At 32.2% G+C, this 25,167-nt stretch overlaps 1 protein-coding gene across 1 annotated transcript in view; it reads left to right on the top strand.

Moving 5' to 3' along the window:
- The window catches only part of LOC116426555 (uncharacterized), a 41,759-nt gene that overhangs the window by 2,027 nt on the left and 14,565 nt on the right, over nucleotides 1–25,167 (top strand). Inside the window, exons 2-4 of the mRNA XM_031975652.2 lie at nucleotides 14,068–14,147; nucleotides 14,721–14,808; nucleotides 23,048–23,220. Coding sequence (XP_031831512.1) covers nucleotides 14,068–14,147; nucleotides 14,721–14,808; nucleotides 23,048–23,220 — 341 coding nt within the window. The remainder of the gene's footprint in view (nucleotides 1–14,067; nucleotides 14,148–14,720; nucleotides 14,809–23,047; nucleotides 23,221–25,167) is intronic.

Here is a 25,167-nt window from a genome sequence, read left to right as displayed (position 1 = left end):
CAATTCTAAGCACTTTTTTGACATATAACTATATCAGCCAACTATCACAAGAAAACAAAAAACTGTTGTAACTCCTGCTTATCCTATATAAAACTTATTAATCAACTGAAGATATTTATCTGATATATAAATCAAATTATTTCCAAAACTATTCGTTGTTTAAAAAATGTCTCACACACAATTTTTTCTGTTTTGATGAATTTTCTACCTAGATAGGTTGACATATTTGTATCGATATGACACCCCACCGATTGAGAGAAAGGAATCTGAATTACACCCGAAGACAAATCAATGAAACAAAATCACTGTTCCCTCAGAACAGAAAAAATTGCATTCGTGACATTTTCGAAATAACGAACAGCCCTAGTGATAATTGTATTCATATATTAAAAATGTCAACCGTGTATAAGTTGAAACATACTATACATCGTATAACGAAGCTTCACTGAATGTCCCTAAAAGCGCAATAGTTTTCGACAGTGAATTGCAGCCTGTAACATCGTTACTCTTGTTATCATTGTTATTCTCCCCAGCGACAGAAAACATCTTTAATCAACCCGCGAAACGTTTCCAGTGGCATTATCACCAAAGAAATGACTTTTACAAAAAAAACTGACTTTTAACAGCAAGCGATCGTTGTGTTTACGTGCAGTGTACGCGACCGTAAAGAGGATTTACCGGTTTCGCGGAAATTCGAAATGCGAATTAGCACGACCGCCTTTCCAAGCTTGGAAAAGAGAGGGAAAGCGACAAGTTCAAGACACTTCCACCGTGAACCGTTGTCCGTGACACGTTGGAACGATGATTTAAGAAGATCGAGATCGAAGAAGCAGATTAACCCGTCGAGAGCCGGCAAAAGGATGATCCGCGCTCTTCGCCTCGCGTTTCCCACGCGCTTGAAAAATCTACACACAAACGAAGTGGGAGCTGGGGGCAGAGACAGGCGAATCCATCATTTAAATGAAACGTCACGAATGACGTATGAAAGACGAGAAACAGAGAACCGAGCTTTCCATCGGCTGAACTCGAAGATCTTCATTGCGATTTAATTGGATTATTTGGTTGATTCGTTTAATTTGCTGACTGAAATTCTTTCAATCTTAACACTTAACACTAGAACTACTGTACCAGTCAAACGGATTGGTTTCGGTTTTCTTGTTTCGCTGCTATTGATACCTTAACCAGTTAACTGTGGAATTTAGTTTGAAAAATGTCTCGTTTTGCGTGCAATAAAATCAAAACAAAAAATATATTTTAATGAAAAATTAGAGCAAAAGAAGGAAGAATTGCATGTTTATTTGATAAAATAAAGAATTCATCGTTGAAAGGATTAATATAATTTCAAGATTTATGATGACGCGAATACTTGTCAAACATAGTTAACTGGTTAAAATTGGATATTTGAGATGATTTTAAAAATAAATAGTTTCACTCGAATACTATAACGAATGTCTGAAGAAATATAAAATAATATAATTTTTATAACCGTCTAAAAAACACCATAACTATAAGCTTTCCCGTTAACTGTAATTTAAACTCATTTAACTGAGTTTATTAAAAAATTGTTGTTTGCAAAAGCAAGAAAGATGTTTGAATTGCAAATGGCTCTAATTTTAGACTTAATAAATTAGTAATGCTTTGCTAAGGGAAAAAAGGAGATTTCTCCATTCGGTTCGCTAACTGTTAACACGTTAATTGCTACGAAAAATTTCAGTGTTTTGTGTATCACTTATTCTTCCGTAGTTAACACTTAGGCAACTACCTCGAAATTTTTTCGTTAACTTTAATTAAACTCATTTAACAGCGTTTATTAAAGATTGTATTTGATAAAAGCGAGAAAAGTATTTAATGAATTGTAAATATCACTCGTTTTGGAATTACTGAATAACAAAAAATATTAAACAAAATGAATGCCAGTGCGTTGCTAAAGAAAAAGTGCTAAAGGAAAAATCCGTTCGGTTGGCTAAGTATTAAGATAAAAAGGAACAATTATCAATTGTTTGTTTATAATTAATAATTCTTACGTTACACGATTATCTACATAGTTATTTATGGTATTGAACATTGTTACTCGACATTAGTTATCTTACGAATTATAATTGTTTTCAAGTAATTTGCAAACTCCGCTCATCGGTGACTACCGTGTCAGTGAACGTGGTAACACGCAGTATTTACGCGATTATAAATGATGATTGGCTTCAGATCGATCTGTCTTGGAATAATGCAAATATAATTAAGATTTATACCGTTATAATATACTGTCGTTAAACGCGACGGCGTTTAACAGAACAAATAAGAAAGCTGAAAATTATCGGAAGACACGGTTGCGTACAAGTGTCGAATTACCTCGTTTCGTTCGGCTATCAAGATTAAATCAAGATGAAATGATAGGTTACAGTTGGCAGCGTCAGGGAAAACTACTTATGTTTTTGGTCCGTTTTCTTAGTGTCTCATACATTTCTTTTTACATTTTCGTTATACATGCCTGCGCATGAAACAAGTTTTGTTTGTAAACTGGAGGTAGTAAATGTTCACGTAGATTCGTTACTAAAACTTTCAATCGAAAATTATCGACATCGGTTTGGAACTATCGAAGGAATAATTGTGAATATAAAAAACCCAATTTTTCAAGATCACACTAATCGTATTACGTTAAAAGGTCAGAAGTCTACATGCATTTTATTTCTTATATAGGGTGCACCATTTTAATCTGTGAACGCAATTATCTCAGGAAGTATTCGTTATGTAAAAGATATTGCAAACGCAAATTTTTCTGTTTTATTGGGTTTTCAGACAAAATTCCAGTTGAGACGTTTTTTTAACATTGCAACAATCCTTATAAAAATTGCATTGAAGTAAAACTATTTATTTTTCACATCATTTCAAATTTTTCAATAATTAAGAAATAAGAAAACTCGTCACTTTAAAGGGTGCAGTCGTTCTAGTGTTAACCCTCTATAAGCTCGTATGTCTGTGAAGTCACATACCAATATATTGGCATCTCGTTGATTTGTTTCATTTTGCATAGTAAAGTGGCGAATAAGATGAAGTGATTAATTATCGTCAATTTTTATACACTCAAGGGTGAAAGTTCAATGTCATTATAACTTCCAAGTTACAAGATATATTCGTTTTAATACAATCATTGAAACTATCGAATACATTATTAATTTGTATTTACAGGTTGATATTTTTGAATTTTATACTACACACATTTTTTATAGAAAAAAAATTCGATACATAGAGGGTTAAATAATAGTTCCGGAAATAGTTGCATTTATAGAATAAATTGGTCACCCTGTGTACACTGCCTTTCCAACGTATTTCTATTACCTCAAAATGTTCAAGATATTAATTATTTTCAGTTGAAAGAAACATTTCTTACTTTTTGATCATTTTTAATTGCACCCTTCTCCTTAAGTGATATTACGATCGCCTATAGCTGAAGGATGTGCACGATCGTTCCGATGAAAAATAACGAGTCCTTATTAAACAGGTTCCCTTTCTGCGGCGACTTTCTTACGCTTTCGAAAGCCGTGAAAGGAGTGTTCATCGCGATCGGCGATACTTGAATTTTATCCGGGCCCGTGTCCCGTAAAAACTGCGGAACAAGAGACACTCTGACAGATAGGCCAAGGATTTTATGCAGCCACGGTGTACATGTTTGTCTAAAATTTCATGCAACAAGATGGTGTAACATGACTAAAAATGCGTAACGCAGATTGCTAAGTACATATCAGCGTTACGTTTTTGCAGCTAATTTTGTAACAACACGCTTAATACGAAGAAATTCCGGTGAACTGTGTACAACTTCATAATAAACAAGAAAGTAAATAAGAAACTAATGTTCTAAATAATTTTACTGTTCAAAAGCAGGAGAAAATTTGTCAGTTTGGATCAAGAAAACCTGTGTCACCTCAACTTCATTTTTCATTTTACCACTTACAAGCATGTAGAATGAGCATTCGTTAAAAAATGATATTATATTCCAAACTAGTTATATTTTGTTAATAGGAAATCAACTTAATTAAATTTAGTATTTACCAATTAAATGTTATTAGAAACTTATTTTCCATTCAAATCAGACTTTCAAAATTTTCGTAATAATTCTTTTGTATTCCTTTATGTCCCTGCAATCTATAATTGATTATCTACCTTTTAATCACGATAAACTTTATTCGTAGCCAGATACTTCCTTTTGTTAAGTATGCCAGAATGTTCGTGCCATGTTCGTGGCTTCCAAAGGCGGCATTTCTTATTAAAACTTCAATCCTTTCAACCATTCAATTATCTACCATTACTTTCGACAAACTTTTCCCACCGTAATACAAGCTTGTGTGTTCTGTTTTTGTAAAAGTATCTTTCACTCGATGAAAGAAACTGTTGTCGTGTTGAATCTACAACCTTTTATTTTTCAGTGTTTTTCCCGTTCATAAATAATTTTACATGGACAGAAATAAGTGATAATTGGTTCGTGAAAGGTCTGGAGAATATAGAGGACGATTTACTGTTTCTTAATCAAGTTTCGAAACATTTTTTTAGCCCGGTTTCTTCCAATTCTTGTTCTGCTCCTCTATCAATAATGTTCATTAAATCCTTGTCACTAGTGATACCGAGGCATTTCTTTCCTGTCTTATCTAGAAATATCTCATCTCCCATTCTGAATATTTTATACCACTTATGATCGGTATTTTTACTTTTACAATCAATTTCAAACGCCACACCCATTTTCATTTTAAAGAAAACAGGCACAAATTATTTGCGATACTTTGTTGTTAGCTTTTTCAAAACACGAGTTACTGAATTTTATTTCATTATAATACTTTATACTTCTTTAATACTTATATGTATTGTTTTTAAGGATCCACTAAGTGATTCATTTTTTTCTGACGACGATTAGTGTTCTTCGATAAAACAAATTCGTTGATTAATTGTTTTATAAATTCCTGGTTGGGAAGCTTAAGAAACGAAAGCACTTTTCTTTTTATCAAAATCGACGACTGCTTTTTGTCGTCGTTATTTTTAACGTGACAATATTGTTTCATTTAGGCGACAGCTTCACTGTTCCAAATTAAAAATTTTTAATACAATCCTGTATTGGATAAATACTTTGCATAACAAGTTTTCGTATGTTCTTGAAATACACTAATAATCCTACAAAATTTCGAATCGATATGTTCAATAATTTTCTTTGGAAAAAGCTTCGTCTTATTTTTGAGTTTATTAAGTGAGGAAACATTCATAGTTAGCTTTATTAGAAACGCACATGTGGAATTTTAAGTCAGTTAGTTGAGAATAACCGTTTCTTTGAGCTTCTCGGACTAATCGTGAAAAGGAAATTGTTTTGAGAAAAATTGTTTGAAGTTTCGACTCTGACTTTTTGCTAAATAAAATGGTACTTTTCGTGAATTATTCTTATCGGCGATATCTAGTTCGTAAATGTAGCTTGAAATAGTTTCTTCATCAGCGAAGTATGATCATAGCTTGGTCGTCGGTTTAACTTGTTTAATGGCGTTCGAATCTTAGCTTGTATGCAGCTGACAGCATCTTTTATTACAGAGATATTGTAGGCTTTGAGGTCGATTTTTGCATTTGTTATGTTCCTACGACGGTTTTGCTCCCATCATTCAACATTTCAGTATCGGCGAAACCCGTTTCTCAACTTTTTTGCATTTCTGCAGCTGATCCTACAAACAATTCTTTAAAATGACGCGTTCAAACATTGCTATTTTAAGTGATGCTACCCAATATCGTCCCAGTAAACTGTCATTATTTAATTCTTCACAGGTTATGTGTATTGGTTCAATAAATTCGTGCACTGAAGCAGATTTCTGTTTGCGTTCATTCAATTTCTATTTCATTTTTCCAGTTTATCTCGAATCCGTATAAGCGGTAGAATTTTGATGTGGCTTATCGTTCATTGAATATTTTTTCAATAAAGAAAGTGGATCAAATTTCTTCCATGTTTTCAATAAAATTTTAATTTCTTGCTTTCCATGAGTTTATTCCTTCATTCTCTGTTAATTTGTATGTGTTTTTATGTTACAAATATAATGCAAAGGTACGCAAATTCTAAAAGGGTTAACTTGGTTTACTGCGATTGCACAAAACCTCTGAAAACCTCGACAGAATTACATACTCATTTGCAATGTCATAACATCACCAGTTAGTCAAATTTCTATATCAATTCTGCTGAATAATTTTGTCAAAATGTCAGTCTATGAAAATATACAGACAAAGTGATTTTTTGAATTTTTAAAAGTAGGATTCCCTTGTTCTATCTCAGTGATAGAAAACTATAAAAATGAAACGTCTGTCAATCTATAACCATAATTATCTGAAAAATTACACGCAGAAAATGTCTATACCATGTTTTGCGATAACGATTTATTTAAAAACGTTAATTCTTAAATTATTCTCCCTCATTCCTAAAAATAAAACTTATTTTTAAGGATCGTTAGGGCAACGTTCAATCTTGCCTGTTACTACCGATACATATTTTTCTAGTAAATGAAGGTAACTTTACACTCTCTCTTGTATTTTATCGTAAAATGTGTTTCGTTTCACATAAAAAGAGGGAAGTTTATTTTCTGTGTAAATTAATATGCAGGAATCAATTACGTGATTTCGACAGAAATACTGCACAGTCGATATTTTGGGAGTTGTATGCGAAAAGGGTTAGTAGTGTCCACTAATAACACATGAGTCAGACTCTCATCTCTGTCGTATGTCAACGTCCGCACACGTAAATACCGATCTGACTCACGCATGCAACTATGGGTGCATTGTCAGAGTTCAGAAAGAGCTCCTTAATAATTTAAAAACAAAATTCGGTATTTTTTGATAAAGAATCATCCCTCAAACTTTCTACCACTTATTGTCAAGTGTTCTGTGTAAAGGACAGTTGCAGATTTTCGATGAACAATGACAACAAATATCTAGAAGGTAGATAGTTTCACGTGTCGAAATAAGATAAAACTGAAGAGTAGCGATTAAAAATCGAACAATTGTGTTGCGTGAATCAGAGGGATAGAATCGTGAATAGTGACGCACCGTCTGAGAATCAAATACTTTTCTCGACCTTGTGCCGTTCATCTTCGTTTGGCATCTTTAAAAGATTTACATCAAAATCGTCGCACGACATTCAACTTATTCGGCCAATGAAATACCGATATTATATCGGTATTATATGGCCTCTATAACTGTTTTTCGGTTCTACATTTCGGTTCTGTATGGCACAAATAAACTGTGTGACGAATGAATCTATGATTGTACTTCTGCAGTCTATAGAATTTCAAGAATTCAGAACTTCTAAAAAGAAAGCAGTCCACCTGGATTTTATTTTATTATTTAAAGTATATATTTTTATGAAAATATCAAATTACCACAGTTTTCGGTTTAATGCAATCATTTAAAACCGTGTTCGACGTTTGTTTTTCTGAAAGATTTGGATCTTAGGAATATTCGACAGTTTAACCTCTTTAGTGAAACTGGTAAGTCCCATTCGCGAGTACCCTCCCTGCGAAACATGCTTTTATCATTTATTTTATAAATCTATCGTATCGTAACCAAGATAATTTTCTCATTTTCGTAAGAAATTTCATTGAACGTGTAATACTTCAATTTTCTTTGTAGCAATTCCATCCACAAAGTTGCGACAAAATGACATAGAATAAGCATAAACAGGAGAGACAAAATGAATCGTAAGGCAAGAGGTTAATAAAGATTCTGTTTGTGCCTACTTAAGTATTTGAAATTAACACTCGTGAATGGGACAATCGTGACACGAGCAATGCTCATGGACATTTGCTAACGATGTAATCACAGTGTATGTGGCATTATGGACAATGGACAGTTGCAGCCAAGATAATTAGCGTTTTATGCACGCGAGTAGTTAATGCATGTGTTGTAAGAAGTATTAATCGTTTTTAATCGGAAATTCAGTAAGATGGCGGATATTATACTTCTGCGAATTTGATTAATAAACAGGTGTAATTTCGAGAAATAATTTGTGCGTCATTAGATTTCAACTTCCAGATAAATCTGCTTTCCACTTCACTTGTTACTCATGTTGCTCCCACTAATGTGACTCACTCGTGTTGCTATAGTTTTTGGAAATGTTTATACGTGGAATGTTTTAAAGTAATAGCTGAACCACGGTTTCATTATTTTCGTTTCATTCTTCTCTTATATGGCAAGTCGTGAAGAATGTAACAATAAGAAATGTAAAAGTAAACGAATGTAAAGCATTGCACATTATCACTAACCTAAATTTCCTTGAAAACTGAAAATATAATATATAGAAGTTTACTTCCTCTGTTAATAATTTTAACATTAAAGTAAAAAGTAGAATGAATTTAATTATATTTTGTGTTTTATTGTAATTAGATATCGAAAAAAGATCGCATGGTTTTCTACATTAATAATTAAAGAAACGTTTCATTCATTGAAATAATCACCTTAGTAATCTACTACCTTTTCCCAACGAGACAGAAATTTGTATATTGTTTCATAAAAGTCTTTCTCGAAATTGATCGAAGACGCAAACCGTTTTGGTTACATAATATTTCTCACGTTTGTATTTCTTACAAATCCGCGATCTAATCATCGCATTTCTATCGAATAATGCACGTCAAACAGAACAATCTCTCATGCAGTCATCTTCCAGTGATACTAACTATTCTCAATAAATCAAATACACAAACCGGAGGTAACTGACTTTTATATTCTCCGGCAGTAGTTAGCGGTTTCTTCTATCTTTCTTGTAGCAGTGTTACTGACCACTCTCATTATGTTTCAGTCGACATTAGCATACACTCAGAGTGTCTCAGAATAGGTGATTCCAGAAACAAAGATAATAATCGGAGACCAAGAATAAAGTCCGAAGAAAAAAATTCACCGGGCACGTGTGCCTTTGAATAGGAATCGGCTACCGTGTCTGTTTACGACTCTCCCTTTCTACTTCATGCGAGTAGAAACGCACGCGTGTCCAATAAATTTTCAAACTCGATTTTCTCGGAAACGAGGCCTTCAACGAAATGCTTTCTTTTTAGAGATTTAATAATGTGACATGGAAATATAAAGTATAGAAGTAATAATATACAAATATAATACAAAAGTAACAATATAGAAATAATGATATAGAAAATGATATAAAAATAATAACATAGAAACACAATGTAGGAATAATAATATGGAAATATAATACAAAAGTAATAATATAGAAATAGTAATATAGAAATATAATATAAAAATAATAGTATGGAAATATAATATAACAATATAATATAGAAATAATAATATAGAAATATAATATAAAAATAATAACATAGAAATATAATGTATGAATAATAATATGAAAATATAATATAAATAAATAATAGAAGTATTATACAGAAATAACAACATAGAAATATATTGTAAAAATATGGCAACAGTTTAGTAGATGAGAATATTTATAAATGGATTTTTTTACGTCTAAATAGAACAACATGTACAAACGACGTTATTACTATATAAAACTTACCGAACGACCTTTTTAGAAATCTATATTAATCTTTGAAAACATAAGCCTTGACATTAAACTAAATTGTTGTATGCATGCATAACCAATTTCTTTGTGATATATTATTTAATGAATAATACCGTTACTCATCTAGAAGCGATAGTAAAATAATCATTTTTTCTAAATATTCTGCAAAAGATAAATAATCACACGTTTTTCATATTGCGATGAACTTGAGACGTTCTCTTCTTAGTCCTTGTAGAGTTACATTTTACTTCAACAGTTATATACAAAATTTATGATAATAAAGAAATGATAAAATAGAATGATATAATATACGCTTAAAATTAAAATAAACTGAGAAACAAGTAATAAAATTAACTCTGGAGGCCGCAGTTTTAATGCTGTAATAATGTAGGAGTTAATTTTTCAGATTTAATCACCTTTCATGGGTACCTTTTGCTGATTCACTTTACGCCCATAAACCGTAATGATTATGTTTTGCACATTAACACACTTAAATTGTTAAATGAATTTCAACTGTGCATCAGAAACGCCGTTTGATATAATTCGCCTAAATGCAGTTCAATTCTATCATTGACAGGTACGGCTTCGACAACTAGAGATATTACCGCGAAAGAATTTGAAAGTACAAGTGAAAGCAGTGAATATACAGACTCGGAAGGCGAATTTAGTTGCAGTTAACAATCAAAAATGAAATTAAATCGACAAAGATGTGCCGTGTGTATGAAATCCGGAAAGAGAGAAAGAATTGTACGTTTGTATAAAAAGTATGTTACGAAGTAGCATTTGCATCCTCTTATAAGCAAATAACAAATGGTATTTCAATGTAAAATACAATAATTTACAATGTTCACTAGAAATTTATTCCATGATTATAATACATATTTGGCAAGTGACGTGGACGACTGTCCTTTACACCTTATTTATTTTGACAATAGAATAGAACAGAATACATCTAAAGTTATCACACAGAAAATAACATGTTTAAAAATCAGAATTTTCAATTAAATAACCCTAAGGCTGAAGTTACATTTCTCCAATGTAGAAAATAAAAAACAATTAAATTACATTTTTGATGGTTACAATGATTGGGAAAGATACTATTCCGATCATTAACAGATTCACCAGAATAAACCGAAATTATTTGAGTAATTATTGAAAGTGTTAATCAATTATTGCAAATACAATACAAATGTTATTTAATTGTTGTAATAACATATGGAAAAAGAATATATTAAGATATTCAAATTTTATTGAATTTTCATTATTTCTGCTGGTCTGGCAATAATATTTTATATTAATTTTATTGACAATTAATATGCTTAGTTGGTGGATGTATGAAATAAATCGAATATTCGCTTTCGCCTAATAACTGAATAATACGTAGTAAATTGACTGCGAGAGATGAGAAATAGGTCACCGACGAGAATATTATTCGAATAAGGTAGCGGATAGATGGAGACGAACAGCCTCAGTCAAAATCCGAAGCCATTCTCTGGTGTGGCTTTATCGGAAGAAAAATTGGAAAAAGATTGCTCTATTGGGAAAGATTCTTCTCCGCGTAACAATGTGATCGCAAAGGAATAAAAATTACGATTGGTAGCAGTACAGGGAACTTTCTGTGCAAAATAAAAATAATAAATACAGAAGACAAATAGTTACTCTAACAAAAACAACAAATAAGTCATAAGATTAAATACTGCATTAATTCATCAAGTCCCCTTTTGTGAATTCATTAATAATTTTTTAAATTAATATTCACTAGAATTAAGTAATAAATAAAATAAAATATTTGGTTGAATAATTATTTGGAAAAAATTATATTTTGATAAAAAGAATTCAATAATAAGGACCGATTTGAGTATAAGTCTCTTGTCAAAAATGAAGCTTTTTACATTATAAATTTATGAATTATCCTTAATAGAAATAGAATAAGAATTCCTTGCATTCTATGTCTACGCCTATTCTAGACTTTAGCAATTAATAACAAAACAATAATATTTAGAATTAAAATATTTAATATATAATGTGTAATAATTCGAGTTAAAACAAATCTTCCATTTGAGATCTTCATAAGTTTGTCACAATATTACAAGTAGAATACAGATTTGTATGCATTAGGAGAAAATATATAAAATCTTCAAAATATCGTGCTCTTCGTAACATTTGCTAGGAAGAATTATTTTCTATCCTAATTCTGTTATTCTAATTATGTTCCCAACAATTCAAATTTCCTCAAAGATCCACGGTCTAATTACAAGCCAACCAGTTAAGAACATAATAGATGTATTAGAATAATTCACATTATAACTTTCACGAAAGATCAGTACCAGTTAAGCTGGAATTATAAGACTTACTTACAACTAGGCCGCAGATTTTTAAGCATTTATGAGAAATACGGAATTGCAAATTTACACAGAGTACGTGCGACACAAAAGAAATACATAAAACATCCAAAGTACAGTGCCTTTTATAATATTTCTTAGAAAAATCCATTTTCCATCGTAATTCTGTTTTCCTAATTATACAATTAAAAACTTGAATGTCCATAAATATTTCATAAGTTTACCAGCTGCAATAATATACTTAGTGAAAGAAAGGATATTATTAAAGACAAACCTCGTTGTGGAAGGTTTAATTTGCACAAAAGTCCCCAGTCTACTTATGACTCAATGTAGTGTAACGCTGAGTTTTGTACTACAATTGTCCCTTTCAATTAGAGGATGAACCGGTGATTGACAGATGCACTGCCACGCATAACACACACGCAATATTTACCGGTCCAATGATTTTACTATGAGTCGTTAGATCTGGAGTGAGTAGGGTGCACTTGACACGTGACTTTTACCAAGTTTCGATTAATGCTACGATAGACAGGAGTTCTCGTTGCCTGCATGCCTCTCTCTCTCTCCCCGCTCTGTGTCTCTCCGTTTATTTCTCGTTTCCTCGCGTTGGACAAGATTAAAGGGTCACGCTAAGGCATTCGAAGTCCTGGCAATTTTTAACTTGTTAATTAGAAATAATTATTTTGTTTATTATTTGTACTTGTATTGTGTGTCATCGAACAATTTTACGTTTTCATATACTCAAAGATGATTAGACGAGATTATTATAGAAATGTTTATCATAGTAGGTCATCTCCTATAAGTAATGTCTTTTTTTATGGATTTTTAATGGAAAAAACATCACGTTTTCGAAAGTGGTAGTAAAGAGTAATTGGAAAATGGAAAAGGTCATACACCAATGATGACGAATACGTCGATGATTTAAAAAAGAGTGTAAGTGGTAATGCTTTATATTAAAAAGTAGCAGAAAAAAATACATTATAGGATAATTTTATCTTATTAAGAGTTAGTATCATTTTGGTCTATTGGCTTTAGAAACTGTATTTTTGGATAAATCCAACTGAACAAAACTCATGTAATCTAATGGAGCTGTGGTAAAAGTATATGCGACGTTTCAACTATAATAAAAGACATTCATTCTTTTTTCGATAAAAATGATTACAAACGCGAAGTGAAAAGTTCTGGAACGGTTCTGACGTGATAAAGCAAGGGCAAACCAGTGGCATATAACGGATAGACGTCTATTATTGGAAGGAATTTATTGTCAAATAAAAATTGAACTTTAACGAGCAACTTGTGATTCTCTTCCAATCTGAAAGCGATTTGTTAAGGGAACTTCAAAAGTTTCAAATTGCCGAGACTCGGGCAAATCAAAATATTAATACTGCCAAATAAATTGTAATGACAACGATACATTATTTCAGTGTGCATTTACAATGTGAACATTTCAGAGAAATAATGCATATGAATGAGTTTAGCATCAGGATATTACTTCAATAATTTATCGAATTAACGTCAGCTATTCATTAATATGTTTAATGATTTGTTGAGTCATTTGGCGATCATTTTAAAATCAGCATCGATTTCCATCGTACATCGATTATCCTTGAAACTTCGTATTACAGGTTTATCGCATTATTTTTCTCAAAATGATAAATATATACAACTTCGTAAAATACACATCGGCTTTATAGAAGAGGTAATAATAAACTGACTTCACGTGGACTATATTGAAACAAACTTGTCTTGTCAACAAAGAAAATATTCAACATTCAAATATTAACTTTAGAGTAGGAATAATTAACAAGCGCATTAATAGAAAGGTTCGATTTGAAGCAACTAACATAGAACTGGTGCTAACATTGAGTCGTTTCTATATGTTTAATCATAGATCGTAATAATAACAATGTCTGCAAAAATAATGTCGAAGTTCATTCCTTTGTAACGTCTCTATAGTTGTTAATTGTGAATAAATGCAAATTAATAATTTGGTAAATAATTTACTTATTAACGTTGATTTGTTTTCTTATAATAATTTATTATAAATTAGTTGTGCACCACCGATGAACGTGTTAAACATCTATCGTTTCGAGGGTACATTGGTATTTTATTAATACTGAATAAATATAAAAAAAACATTTACAACGGTTTGGTCGATCAGTAGCATTGATTAAATACAAAATTTTCTTTCAGATGCAGCTTAGGACTGCTGTCTGCGGTAGCTTTCGTGACGCTAGCAATCACAACGTCGAACAACCTGTTCGATATTTCAGGTAAGCGAACAAAGACTGAATATTTGAATAAATATCTAGAAAAGGAGTCTATGTTAGGCCATATGATATAATATAATATAATGTTTAATATATTATATTAATATATTTATATATTATAGTTTATTTTTATTATACTTATTTGTATTTTATTTTATATATATATTATATTATATTAACACTTTGACTACCACATCACCTGAATATCGGTGACACCATCTTTTACATAAACTTAAACATTAATTTTCTTGGTAACATTCTTTCATTTCCGTTTTATTAAGACTGTTTCTTCTGCATAGAAGTTTTGATGAGTTTTTATTTGCTAGTCAAAGTATTGAACATATAATATAATGTTTAATATAGTATATTACAATAACATATACACAACGTTATATCATCATTAAATGGAGTCACACTATTTACAACCTGTGTACACTAAAATAATCTTCAGAGAGATTGTAGAATCATATTGTTAACAAAATGTAGCATAGACCCTTATTCGAATTCACTGTTCAGTTGTCTTTCCAAAGACCACGTGGGAAGATTGAAAGTGTGATAAGTATTTCCGTATTGCAGATTATCTCTACGGCGTGGATCACGATCTGCAGGCGCGAGCTCGTGCAGGAATCGAAGCCGAGAGGTTTACCTATCACACAAAATCCAAGTAAGCAATTTTACTCATTTTTTAAATTATATTATTTAGTATTTAATGCTTATATTTATTACTGTTAGACACTTATTATTTTTAAAATATGCTTCACTCTCTGGACAAAATAATTAACTGCACTTTTCTATGTTTTGTCAAATTTTTAATATTGTGTTAGTGTATTTTTTTAATACACACATGCTGGAATATTTTTACATCATTAAAATACCCCGTGTTATAGGAGAGTTTTAGAAAAAATTGCCCGATGCAAATGTGTCAATTAAAGTGCGGTTGTGTATGAAATATCGAATTATTCCAAGAGAAATAAAAATCGGTTTTCAATTCCATTTTCTTCAGTCTATGTTTTACGCAGGTAATCACACTGAGAGATTGATTAACTGCGTGTATACGTAGAAAAAATTTTCTTCAACATGGTATTTACTCACGTCAGAATAGATTTTCCGAAGAAAATTGAAAAGCAACGAACCTGTCATCGGTATTTATTACGAGAAAAGATGACCTTTTACTTGTAACTCGATCGAATGGCAATAAATGGATTTCTTACTCAACGAGTGTGCAACGTTTCTTACTCAACGGAACAGGACGCTACGTAGGTTTAGTCTTCATTCATCCTAGCAAAACTTTTTCCAGCCTCTGATCGCGGGATTACCTAATCTACGCACGTTTTAATAAATATTCCGCGACCGAAATGTCGAAGGTCGTTCGCTTCTTCGAATTTATAATGAAAACTACATTGACTGAGTACATATCATGGATACGCATAAATAACGTTCGCACACCGAGGAATTTTGTAATGTGTATATATATATATATATATATATATATATATATATGTATGTATGTATGTATGTATGTATGTATGTATGTATGTATGTATGTATGTATGTATGTATGTATGTATGTATGTATGTATGTATGTATGTATGTATGTATGTATATATGTATGTACATATATACAGAATGAATACTGTGAAAAATTAATTATTCAAAAGGTCATCATGATTAAAATAGAATCAAACCATGGCCATTTTTGTAGTTAAATTTAGGTGTCTATAAAATTATCTTCAAAAAGTGGCTTTTGGAATATATTTCTTTTAACCACTGAGAAATACGCACAAGGAACGCAATGCGTTTTAAACTGTTAGTGCTAAATAACTGGTACCCATCACAAGCTTTGTATTATTTCCTCATTAATAGTTCCGTTTCCTTATTTTTTCCTTTTTTCATTCGTAAATATTTAATAACGACTTTATTGCGTCTCTATCCTTACGTATTTGCTTATGTATGATCACTTCTTCGCATATATTTCTCTTATACCATGTGTTCATCTAACATTAAAATTTCTAAAGTGTGAAACACTTTAGAATTTTCTCCTCCATTTCATTCTTATATTTATTATATTCAAGTAAAGCATTGAATAATGATAAAACGAAGACCTTGCAACTGTGGCGAAAATTGTTTATTATAAAGGAAAACATACACAATGAAAAAATCAGTTCTAAGAGTTAGTAGTGGGGGTAGTTCGAAAAATTTTAACGTTCTGAAAAATTTTATTTCGCAATTTTATGAATGTGAAAGGACAATGTAATTTTTGTTTAATCCTCTTCGCTACCTCTTATTGTTCTCCAGATAATCCACGAGAAAGGAAAATCTGCATTCTTTTCAAGGGGTAATTTTATGCCTTCAAAATTGAAATTTCGTATGAAACAAAAATCACAATATATTAAGTTTGACTTACTTTACTTACACACAAAGTTTTATAATTGTTTAATCTTGAAAGCATTAGATATTCAAAATGATCTTGAAAATAAATAGTTCCACTTGAATACTATAATGAATGTCAGAAACGCGACTATCTTATCTACGTAGTGCAAGGTTGAGTGACCACCCCAACGCACTAGCTACGTATATATATATTCCACACACCAATCTCTTAGGTGGTGTGTAGGAAATATTTTTGTAATCTGCTATGTCAATATTCAAACTCTTGGTTTTATACACAAGATGCGATCTAACAAATACCACCAAACAAATTATAAAGATTCTTAGGAAATAAAAAAAAGATAATGAATGTCTGAAAAAACTGAAAATAATCAGTTACAATTTTTATAGCGAATACATATTAATGGTATTAACACTAAAACTTCCGAATCAAATCCACGCAGTTCAGAATGTTTATTTTGCAAGTATTTAAACAATGAAGACGTTTTTGCCACAGGTTTTTAATTAAACTCGTGTATTTGTACAGATACAAAACCAGGAAATTCTTCGAACCTCAAGAAACATATTGTTCTAATTTTTAAAAAAATCGGAAATAAGTAATTCCTATTTCTCGGTAGTTTTAGTGTTAAATGTTCGGTAGTTCTACTATTAATAACCGCTCGGAAGAAATCGAAATATAATTGCACGGTTTTCGCTGTTAGGACAGCGTTGTAATACCGAGTGAGTACGCGCGTTTAAGAACCGTTGCGTGATTTGCATGACAGCCGGCCGGTCCCGATATGCTCGCTTACTTCCTGCTCCATTTTCTTTCCTTTTCTCGCGGCGAACTTTTACTTTCATGGCCGAGAAAAGGCACCGGCGGCGTCGCGCCCACGAGGAAGGTTTCACGTTTGACCATTACCGGTACTTATAATCCCTTTCCTCAGCCTCGAGAAGGTTGTCCGGTCCCTGCCACCGGCATCTGGCCGCGGGCGTCGCTGTCACTACCGGCCATATCGTTGCCGCGCCTGACAGTGGTCATTCTTGCACAAAGTGGCATAGAAACAGAAAAAAAATTGTTTTAACCCTTTGCACTCGATTTATCTTGAATGCTGTTGAGTGTAAAATTGTATTTATTTTTAGGGAAATGAATTAAAGTCACTTACAGATTATTGTAATAACATTTAATTTTTATAATTTTTTAAAGATACTTTTTAGAGTATCACAAACAAAGTATAACAAATTTGTTTTGTCATCTCCAGCATGACATACGAGTGCAAAGGGTTAAAAGTTAGAGATTTTTATGTGATTTGATTTATTACAGTCTAGTGCGTATAACTGATACATTTCTTTTTATTTCGTCTTATTTATAACCGAAAAAATGGAAGTATTTGCGAATTATTCAAATCTCTAAAGTTATTTTTCTCATCCGAAATTGAAAATGCGGCTTCCTATTTTTACCCCATTTTGTCCGAAAATTGACCATTGTGGTGCCATTCGACGAAAAGCTGGTCAATATTCAATTTTCGAAGTGTGCAGAAGCGTTTTTTGTAGATTTATTGTATACACTTCAGTGCACCTGACATCGCATAAAATTATTAAATATATTGACTGGTTACTGAGATATTGTCAAAGGTAACGATATTTCAAATCTTTTAATATCTTGAGAATTAGAGTACCTCCAATGTGCCAGGGAAAACTTCCCAAAAAAAATGTCTTATTTAAAACACTTAACTATCAAAATAGACCATATAATCATATATTAACCATAAAAATAAAGTAAAATGTCCTTGAATTTACCCTTGTAATTCCTTTCTCAGTGAACCATAAATCTTGGTCACGTTTCAATAAACCGGAAGGAAAACAAAGGTGAGTGTCACCGAGTTTCACGCTGGGACAAGATTCCTGATATCGAGTAACATGTCTAGTATGATATCCCGTTGAGAAAATTTACACAAATATCTCTGGCATTAGTAAGTTTAACATATTTGTAAAAATGTCATATAAAATAACGAAATTTATCTAAATCATTGTTACAACCTTACTTAACACTATTTTCGATGGTGTAACTTGACAAAACTTTTGTTTAGCGTGGTCAGTTAAACAATCCATTTAAAAGTAAAAAATCGTTCCAAAAACGTTTTCAAATTAACACATTGTTGACCGGAAATTTTACGCAGCAGCTGTCTCGTGTCGCTGGTTATTATTCCGTAATTAAATATGAAAGTGAAACAATCTAAAACGTATCTTTTAAATAACTTCGAATATTTTGCTTTTGCGATATTCTATATCGCCCTGCGTTTCAACAATTGAAATAGCTAATGCAAGTACAAACACGAGTTAAGTCGTGATCGATCAACAGTGTATTATATATCGTCCTATTAAGTTTGATGTTTTAATCGCATAAATTTTATCATTTTCGTTCGTTTCTTAAATTATCTGGAACATATTTCATTTGAAGGATGAGAAAAATCACGTGTAAGATTTGAATAATTTGTAAATACTCCCACTGTTAATTCTCAGTATTAAATTCCATATTTTTATATAATTTTTGTCAAAAGTTAAACAGTCAATGTTTACAAAAATTTACTTCAAAATTGTTTACATCAGTGATGTTAGATCCGCCATTATGTTTTGCAGTTTTTATAAAATATTCAGATTCAGCAACTCCAAAAATATAAGTATACCAATTTTCATGAAAACCGTATGAAATTTGGAATTTTCCTCCGGTTTTCGTCGAAAGGCAGGCATTACCGTGCGTCAGTAAACGAAAGATCACGCGAGCCGTGTTTCACTATCGTGGAACGGCCTTCCTTCCTGCCGCTCAGCCGAAGTATTCCGGCCGGACTCATCGTTTGTTTCTTGCCTCGGCGATCTTGAACCGCTCCTTTCCTCACCCGGGATAGAAAGTCGCCTGCGGCCGTTCTAATTGCAGGGTCACTTTTTTTTGCACGTGGCTGCGAACCTCACGAATTCTCCGTGTGTACTCGTGAAACAACCCGATCAGGGATTGAATGAAAGCGTTCTTTTTCCTTTTTTCTTTTATTATAACCAGTGCTTTACATATATTTATTCCTGTCGTAACCAGTCAAATAATTGGTTACAGAAGACAGATAGACAAGTTAGATGATAAATTTTGCTTAGTGGAGACGGAAACAAAAGCAAAGAGAAAAATTGCAAAACTGGTTAACTCTTTGACTGCACGTCATCCGAATTCCAGAGTGAAACACCTGAATGAAATGAAATGAAGTAGCTTTGTTCTTTAACTTATATGTGATTTTTCTTTAACCATTTAAGTGCCACGGGTTTTTGCAGAATTTCTGTCGAAAAGTGAAACAGCGCTCCTTTCCTTTTAGTTAAGGAAGTGAATTACGCTTTTCTGTTACATAAAAAATTGTAAATAGCGCGATCGTTCGGTTTTTCCATTTCTAAGCAGGTAATAACTAAAATGAAGATAAATAATTAGAAGGAAAACAAATAAATAAACTTAATTTGATTCTACGAATCGATAGGGTGGTACTTTTAGACAGTGTAACGGAGAAAGGCGATTGAACATTGAAAAACTATCGAGTGCAAAACGTTAACTTTTTATGTTAACTCTGTTGCAACAGTTCAGTTTTAACGGCTACTTTATATTCCATTAATAAAGTTCTGGGGGATCATTTTCTTGTTAAAGGATATTTAAGGGTGAAACATAAAAGCTGGGAATATTTTGTTCATTAGCGTTATTTAAGAAATCGAAAGCGAGATAAATATAGAAGATAAAGCATATTGTAATTTTTATGTAATAGAACTTCACTAAACGGTTCAAGGTTTCAATTTTAGATCTATCTACCCCAGAGGATTTCCAAGAAATCTGTTTGTCATGGCTTTAACTTTTTTCAGAGCAGAACAAATGTTCCTGTTTAAATGGAATTTTTTTTCTATATTCGAGAAAAGAAAGGTTTCTTGTACAGAAGTCTGTGGAATAGGAGTTCCAATCGATACATTCTGTTTTGTAACAGTTTTCTCGGAACAGAAGAGATAATAGTCGTAAAATTACAGTTATTTCATAACCAATGTAAAATTTTAACAATTTTATCGACCCCTGACCGCGATTGATTGTTGTTACAGTTATAAATTATCATTTAGAGCAAATTCATGCTTGGTAATTACAGTGTCATGACTAAAACAAATGTCAAATATCTTTTTAACACTGAAACTAACGATTTTGAATTCTTATACAAATTATAAAACCGTCTTTCTTGAGATTTGAATTGTAACTGTAAAGTAAAAACTATAGTATGGGCCATTCTAACTTTTCTAATATTATGTTTCTATCTTTATTATAAAAAATGGCATATTTACAATTCCATTATTGTCGCATGTAATAATTAATATTTTTTTGTATTTTTAATAATGTAAATTTTTAACCTAGTGTGATATTTGCGTAACCTAGATTAATAGTTATTGTATAGGGTATTTCTAACATTACTGTACAACTGAATGGTAATTTTACAAGTAAAAATATCTCAGAAGAAAGAATGAGATCTTTTTATTACCGAAAAAATCAGTTTAATTGTAAATTAAAGCCTGTCATATCTATTGAACCTTAACAGTCACTGTGAATAATTGTCACGCGTATCAATTTTCTAATAATATTTTTATTTCTAGATTATTATCTCCACTACACGTATACGTGCTGATATCTTTTATTACTGTTCGAGAGGTGTTTTATTAACTCATTAAAACTTTCGAAACGAAAAATATGTGGCACCTCATTTAACCAGTTAACTGTGTTCGACGAGTATACACGTCATCTTAAAATCGAAATGATACTGCTTCTTTCAATGCTAAATTATTTATTTTTTCAGATAAACATATAATTCTTCTTTGTTTCGCATTAGCTTTTCGTTTGAATATATTATAGATGCATTTGTCCTGCGTTTAACGAGTGTACACTTTATTATCTGGTTTCATTGCGAGTATTATCGGAAATATTTGAAATTAAATTCCACAGTTAACAGGTTAACAAATTAAAGGACTCCTTCGTTTCTCGAAAAATATTGCAACCATGATATATCTATACACGTTGATGCACGTCATTAAGTGGGTTATAAAACTTAATAAAACTTCTTCTTTCTCTTTTTTCCATATGTCCATTATTTACGAGAAATGCGTTGGCTAGTAATAAAGTTTACACGAATCCTATACAGTTGGGAAAAGTATGGATTTTCTATGATAATGCTTTCTACCGTAAGTAGCGAGTAAAGGCTATGAAATCAGAGAAGTGGGTGTCTATGTTTTACGATAGTTTATATTTACCATAGAGTTCTAAAGAGTCACTGACAATGAGTAGAAGAAATTACGAAACTGTCATTTCAACCGATCGCTAATTCTAGCTAAATATTTATTTGCCCAACTGGTCTATTATAGCTTCATTTTCAATTTCCATTATTATTGGAGACGAGGTAAAGAATTATTCAATTACATTTCTTCTTATTATTAGTCTTGTTATTTTCGTACAGGATCAACGATAAATATATGTTAGATATACAGTGTGAAGAGAAAATTAAAGGATTTTCTTATAGATTATACACAATAGCATGTCAGTAATCTACTATTCTTTAATTCACTGTTCATTTCAAATGAAATTAAATCAATTTCGCCATTCTTATCAATTTAAAACTTATAAAGTGTACGCAATCATTTGCAATGTTCTCAAGTTATAATTTATAACAATTACTCTAATAGTGATTGTAACCATTATTTATACTAATTTTCAATTTATGATAATTACTAGCCTGAAAAAGTAGATTATCAGTCTTAAACAATAAAAGTTATACATGATTAGAGAAGAGTAGATGACTTCTCATAGGTCATTGTCCCCTATTATAAGGTAACGATATTTTTAATGTAATAGTCATTTAAAGAATCAGTAGAATAGTAAATAGCAATACAACTATAATAATATAATAATAAGTTGCATTAAAATAATTATAATTATCAAAATAATACCAAAAATATGACTGAAGCATAAAGTAATAAAAATATAATATAAAAATAAAGTAGTAAACTATTACTAAATTAATAGAATAATTCTCTATTAACGCTATCTCTACCAAAGGTGTCAAGATTTCTAATTTAAAATTATTTTCCAAGTTAGTCGTACATTCTGAATTGACTTTCGACTTTTCCAATAACGATTACAAAATTGACCATAGGAAATGTACAAAATTCAATTGAGGAGAAATGATTAAGCCGAGAAAATAATTCCAGGTTAAAATTTTAAAATGTGTCTCTTGACACCTTCGGTAGAAATAGTGTTAAGATACCATCTAACGTTTCACTCACAACTAGTATCAAATCCATTGAAAACGTTGTCATTTGATAGTGAAACTCGATATCGTACGAAAACGAATCTCCGGAACTGTATGTACAGTTGGAGGCACAAAAAAAAGAAAAAGAAAAAGAGTTGTACGTTTGAATAATTTCACTTGGAAAGTTCGTTTCTCGATGGAAACTGCCTCAATACGAGTCTTGTTTGGTGTTCCAGGTTTCAGGATAGGCCAGAGTCCGGCGATGCTCCTTGCAGAATCAAACCGGACCGACCATGTCCTCCAAGCAAGTATAGAACACCTTCCGGGGCTTGCAACAATGTCCGACATCCGGTCTGGGGTACTCGAGGTGCGCCTTTCCTGAAAGCACTGCCACCAGCGTACGCCGACGGTAATTTCTCCAGCGATTTATTTTCTGCCTTTTAACCTGTTAACCGAGGAAGTCGAGCTGGACTCGTCATTCGTATTCCACTACATCTTTCAGTGAGTTTTCATTTTCTCTTTCGTTCGACTGGTGACTACTGGATTTTCACGGATCAAGGTATCCGTATCGGTAAAAGTCACTTCGTACTTCCGTTCGAATAAAAGCTTTGGCTATGACAGAAACATAAGTAAAGAAATAAAACTGACAATAGAAAGTAGAAATAAAAGTAGAAAATAAAAATAGAAAAAAACTGTGGGATGGATTTTACTTGCCTTTAAAAGTATTTACGTAAATATTTGTAATTAAAAAGTGATCTCAATCTCGTTTTTGAGATTAAATTGATCGGACTTCAATTTTAAATATTTACGTACTAGTAATGAATAGTTTTCATTATTTTGCATTCTGACTGTTCTTTTCGACTTCTTATCACTGGAAACTGCAGTAAAATATGTGTACGAAGCGGTGAAACAGTATATTAATTTTATTTAAAGTATGCTTACAGAAAAATGATATATCTTGTAGTTTAAGAAAAAATCAAGTAAGTTATTGCACTAATTTAAGAATCAGAAGAAAAAGTATGACTGAAAACAAGGTTTTCTTTTGAATCGAATAGAAACGATGCACGGAGTATAAGTAGCGATTTAACTTCTTAATTTGTCGTAAACTGTTCGCATTTTAAGCTGAAGTATGATGGTGGTTTCCAAGTCTATTGTCACCCAAGCTGATAAAAGCTTCACTCAGCTCCTCAGCTCATGATAACTAGGGCAAATGCACCATTTACCATTACTGTAAGGACCTTTTTGACTTTCGATGCATTTACTTTCAAAATCGTGCATAACATTCCATATATTTCCTCACAAATAAATTCATCATCCTGTAAATAAAACCTGCGCTTAATACAATTTTAAAGTTTTATTGTTTATGTTCTTCATTACAATCGTTTCTCTTTTTTTTTCTACCTTCGCTCTCCTTCCGATTTTCTATTTTTATTTTAATTGCGTATACGTACCGCTCGTACGTTATCAATAATTACAAGAAAATCAATACCATTCAATTCGACTGGTACAATAGCTCCAGTACCATACACAGTTTACCTAACCGTACAATTACGTGGTCAGACTAATTAGCCAGAAGAGTTAACATAAACTCTGAACAAAGAAAGATAATCACGATGACCAACATCATCGAAGCAAAGCCATAATCGGTATATCTGCCTCAATTCAACTTGCCACGTGGTTGTCTAATATTAGCTCCGATAACATGTGTCTAAATGGACTTGTGCTGTCATTCGATGGTTAATTGCAGAACGAAATTAGCAATGTAGAAACGAAGTTTATAGAGGAAGGTTAGGTTCCCCATAAGTGCTCGGCCGGTTCCCGATACCCAGCCGCGAGAATAGAAAGTGAAAATTGGAACGAGCCGAGCCCGCGAACGGCTCCGTGATCCATTTCGACGAACGTTGGCACGCTCGTGGGGATTAGAAACGGCGGATTAGCATGACAGGACGCTCGCCAGCCCAACGAAATAGAGAGTCCATCGGCAGGCTCTGATTGCGCCATCGGCCGCGTGAATAATAAGCAATTCCACCTGCGATTCCGTCGCCTCCGCTACGCCGTTACGCGAGCACCGTGCTCTACAGTAAGGCCCCGAACTTACGTCCTAATTGGTTCCGGAGTGGACGATGTAAGTCGAAAAGGACGTAAGTCGGGGTACACAGGGTAGACATGTAGGTATGCGTGTAAAAAGTGTTTCAAAATTAACGCAAGATTTGAATTAAATCAAAAACACAGTTTTTTTTCTTTGAATTGTTGTTTTTTTATTGAATCGTAAAGTATACAGAGGATAGGGTTATGTATGGAATAACACTCAGGAAAAATGGTCTCCACGGATTTGCTGACACATACGCATTCTTTT

Source organism: Nomia melanderi, chromosome 8, assembly GCF_051020985.1.
Source record: "Nomia melanderi isolate GNS246 chromosome 8, iyNomMela1, whole genome shotgun sequence".
Taxonomy (NCBI): Eukaryota; Metazoa; Arthropoda; class Insecta; order Hymenoptera; family Halictidae; genus Nomia; species Nomia melanderi.
Note: the sequence above shows the minus strand (reverse complement) of the source record. Positions and strands in the feature narration are given on the sequence as shown.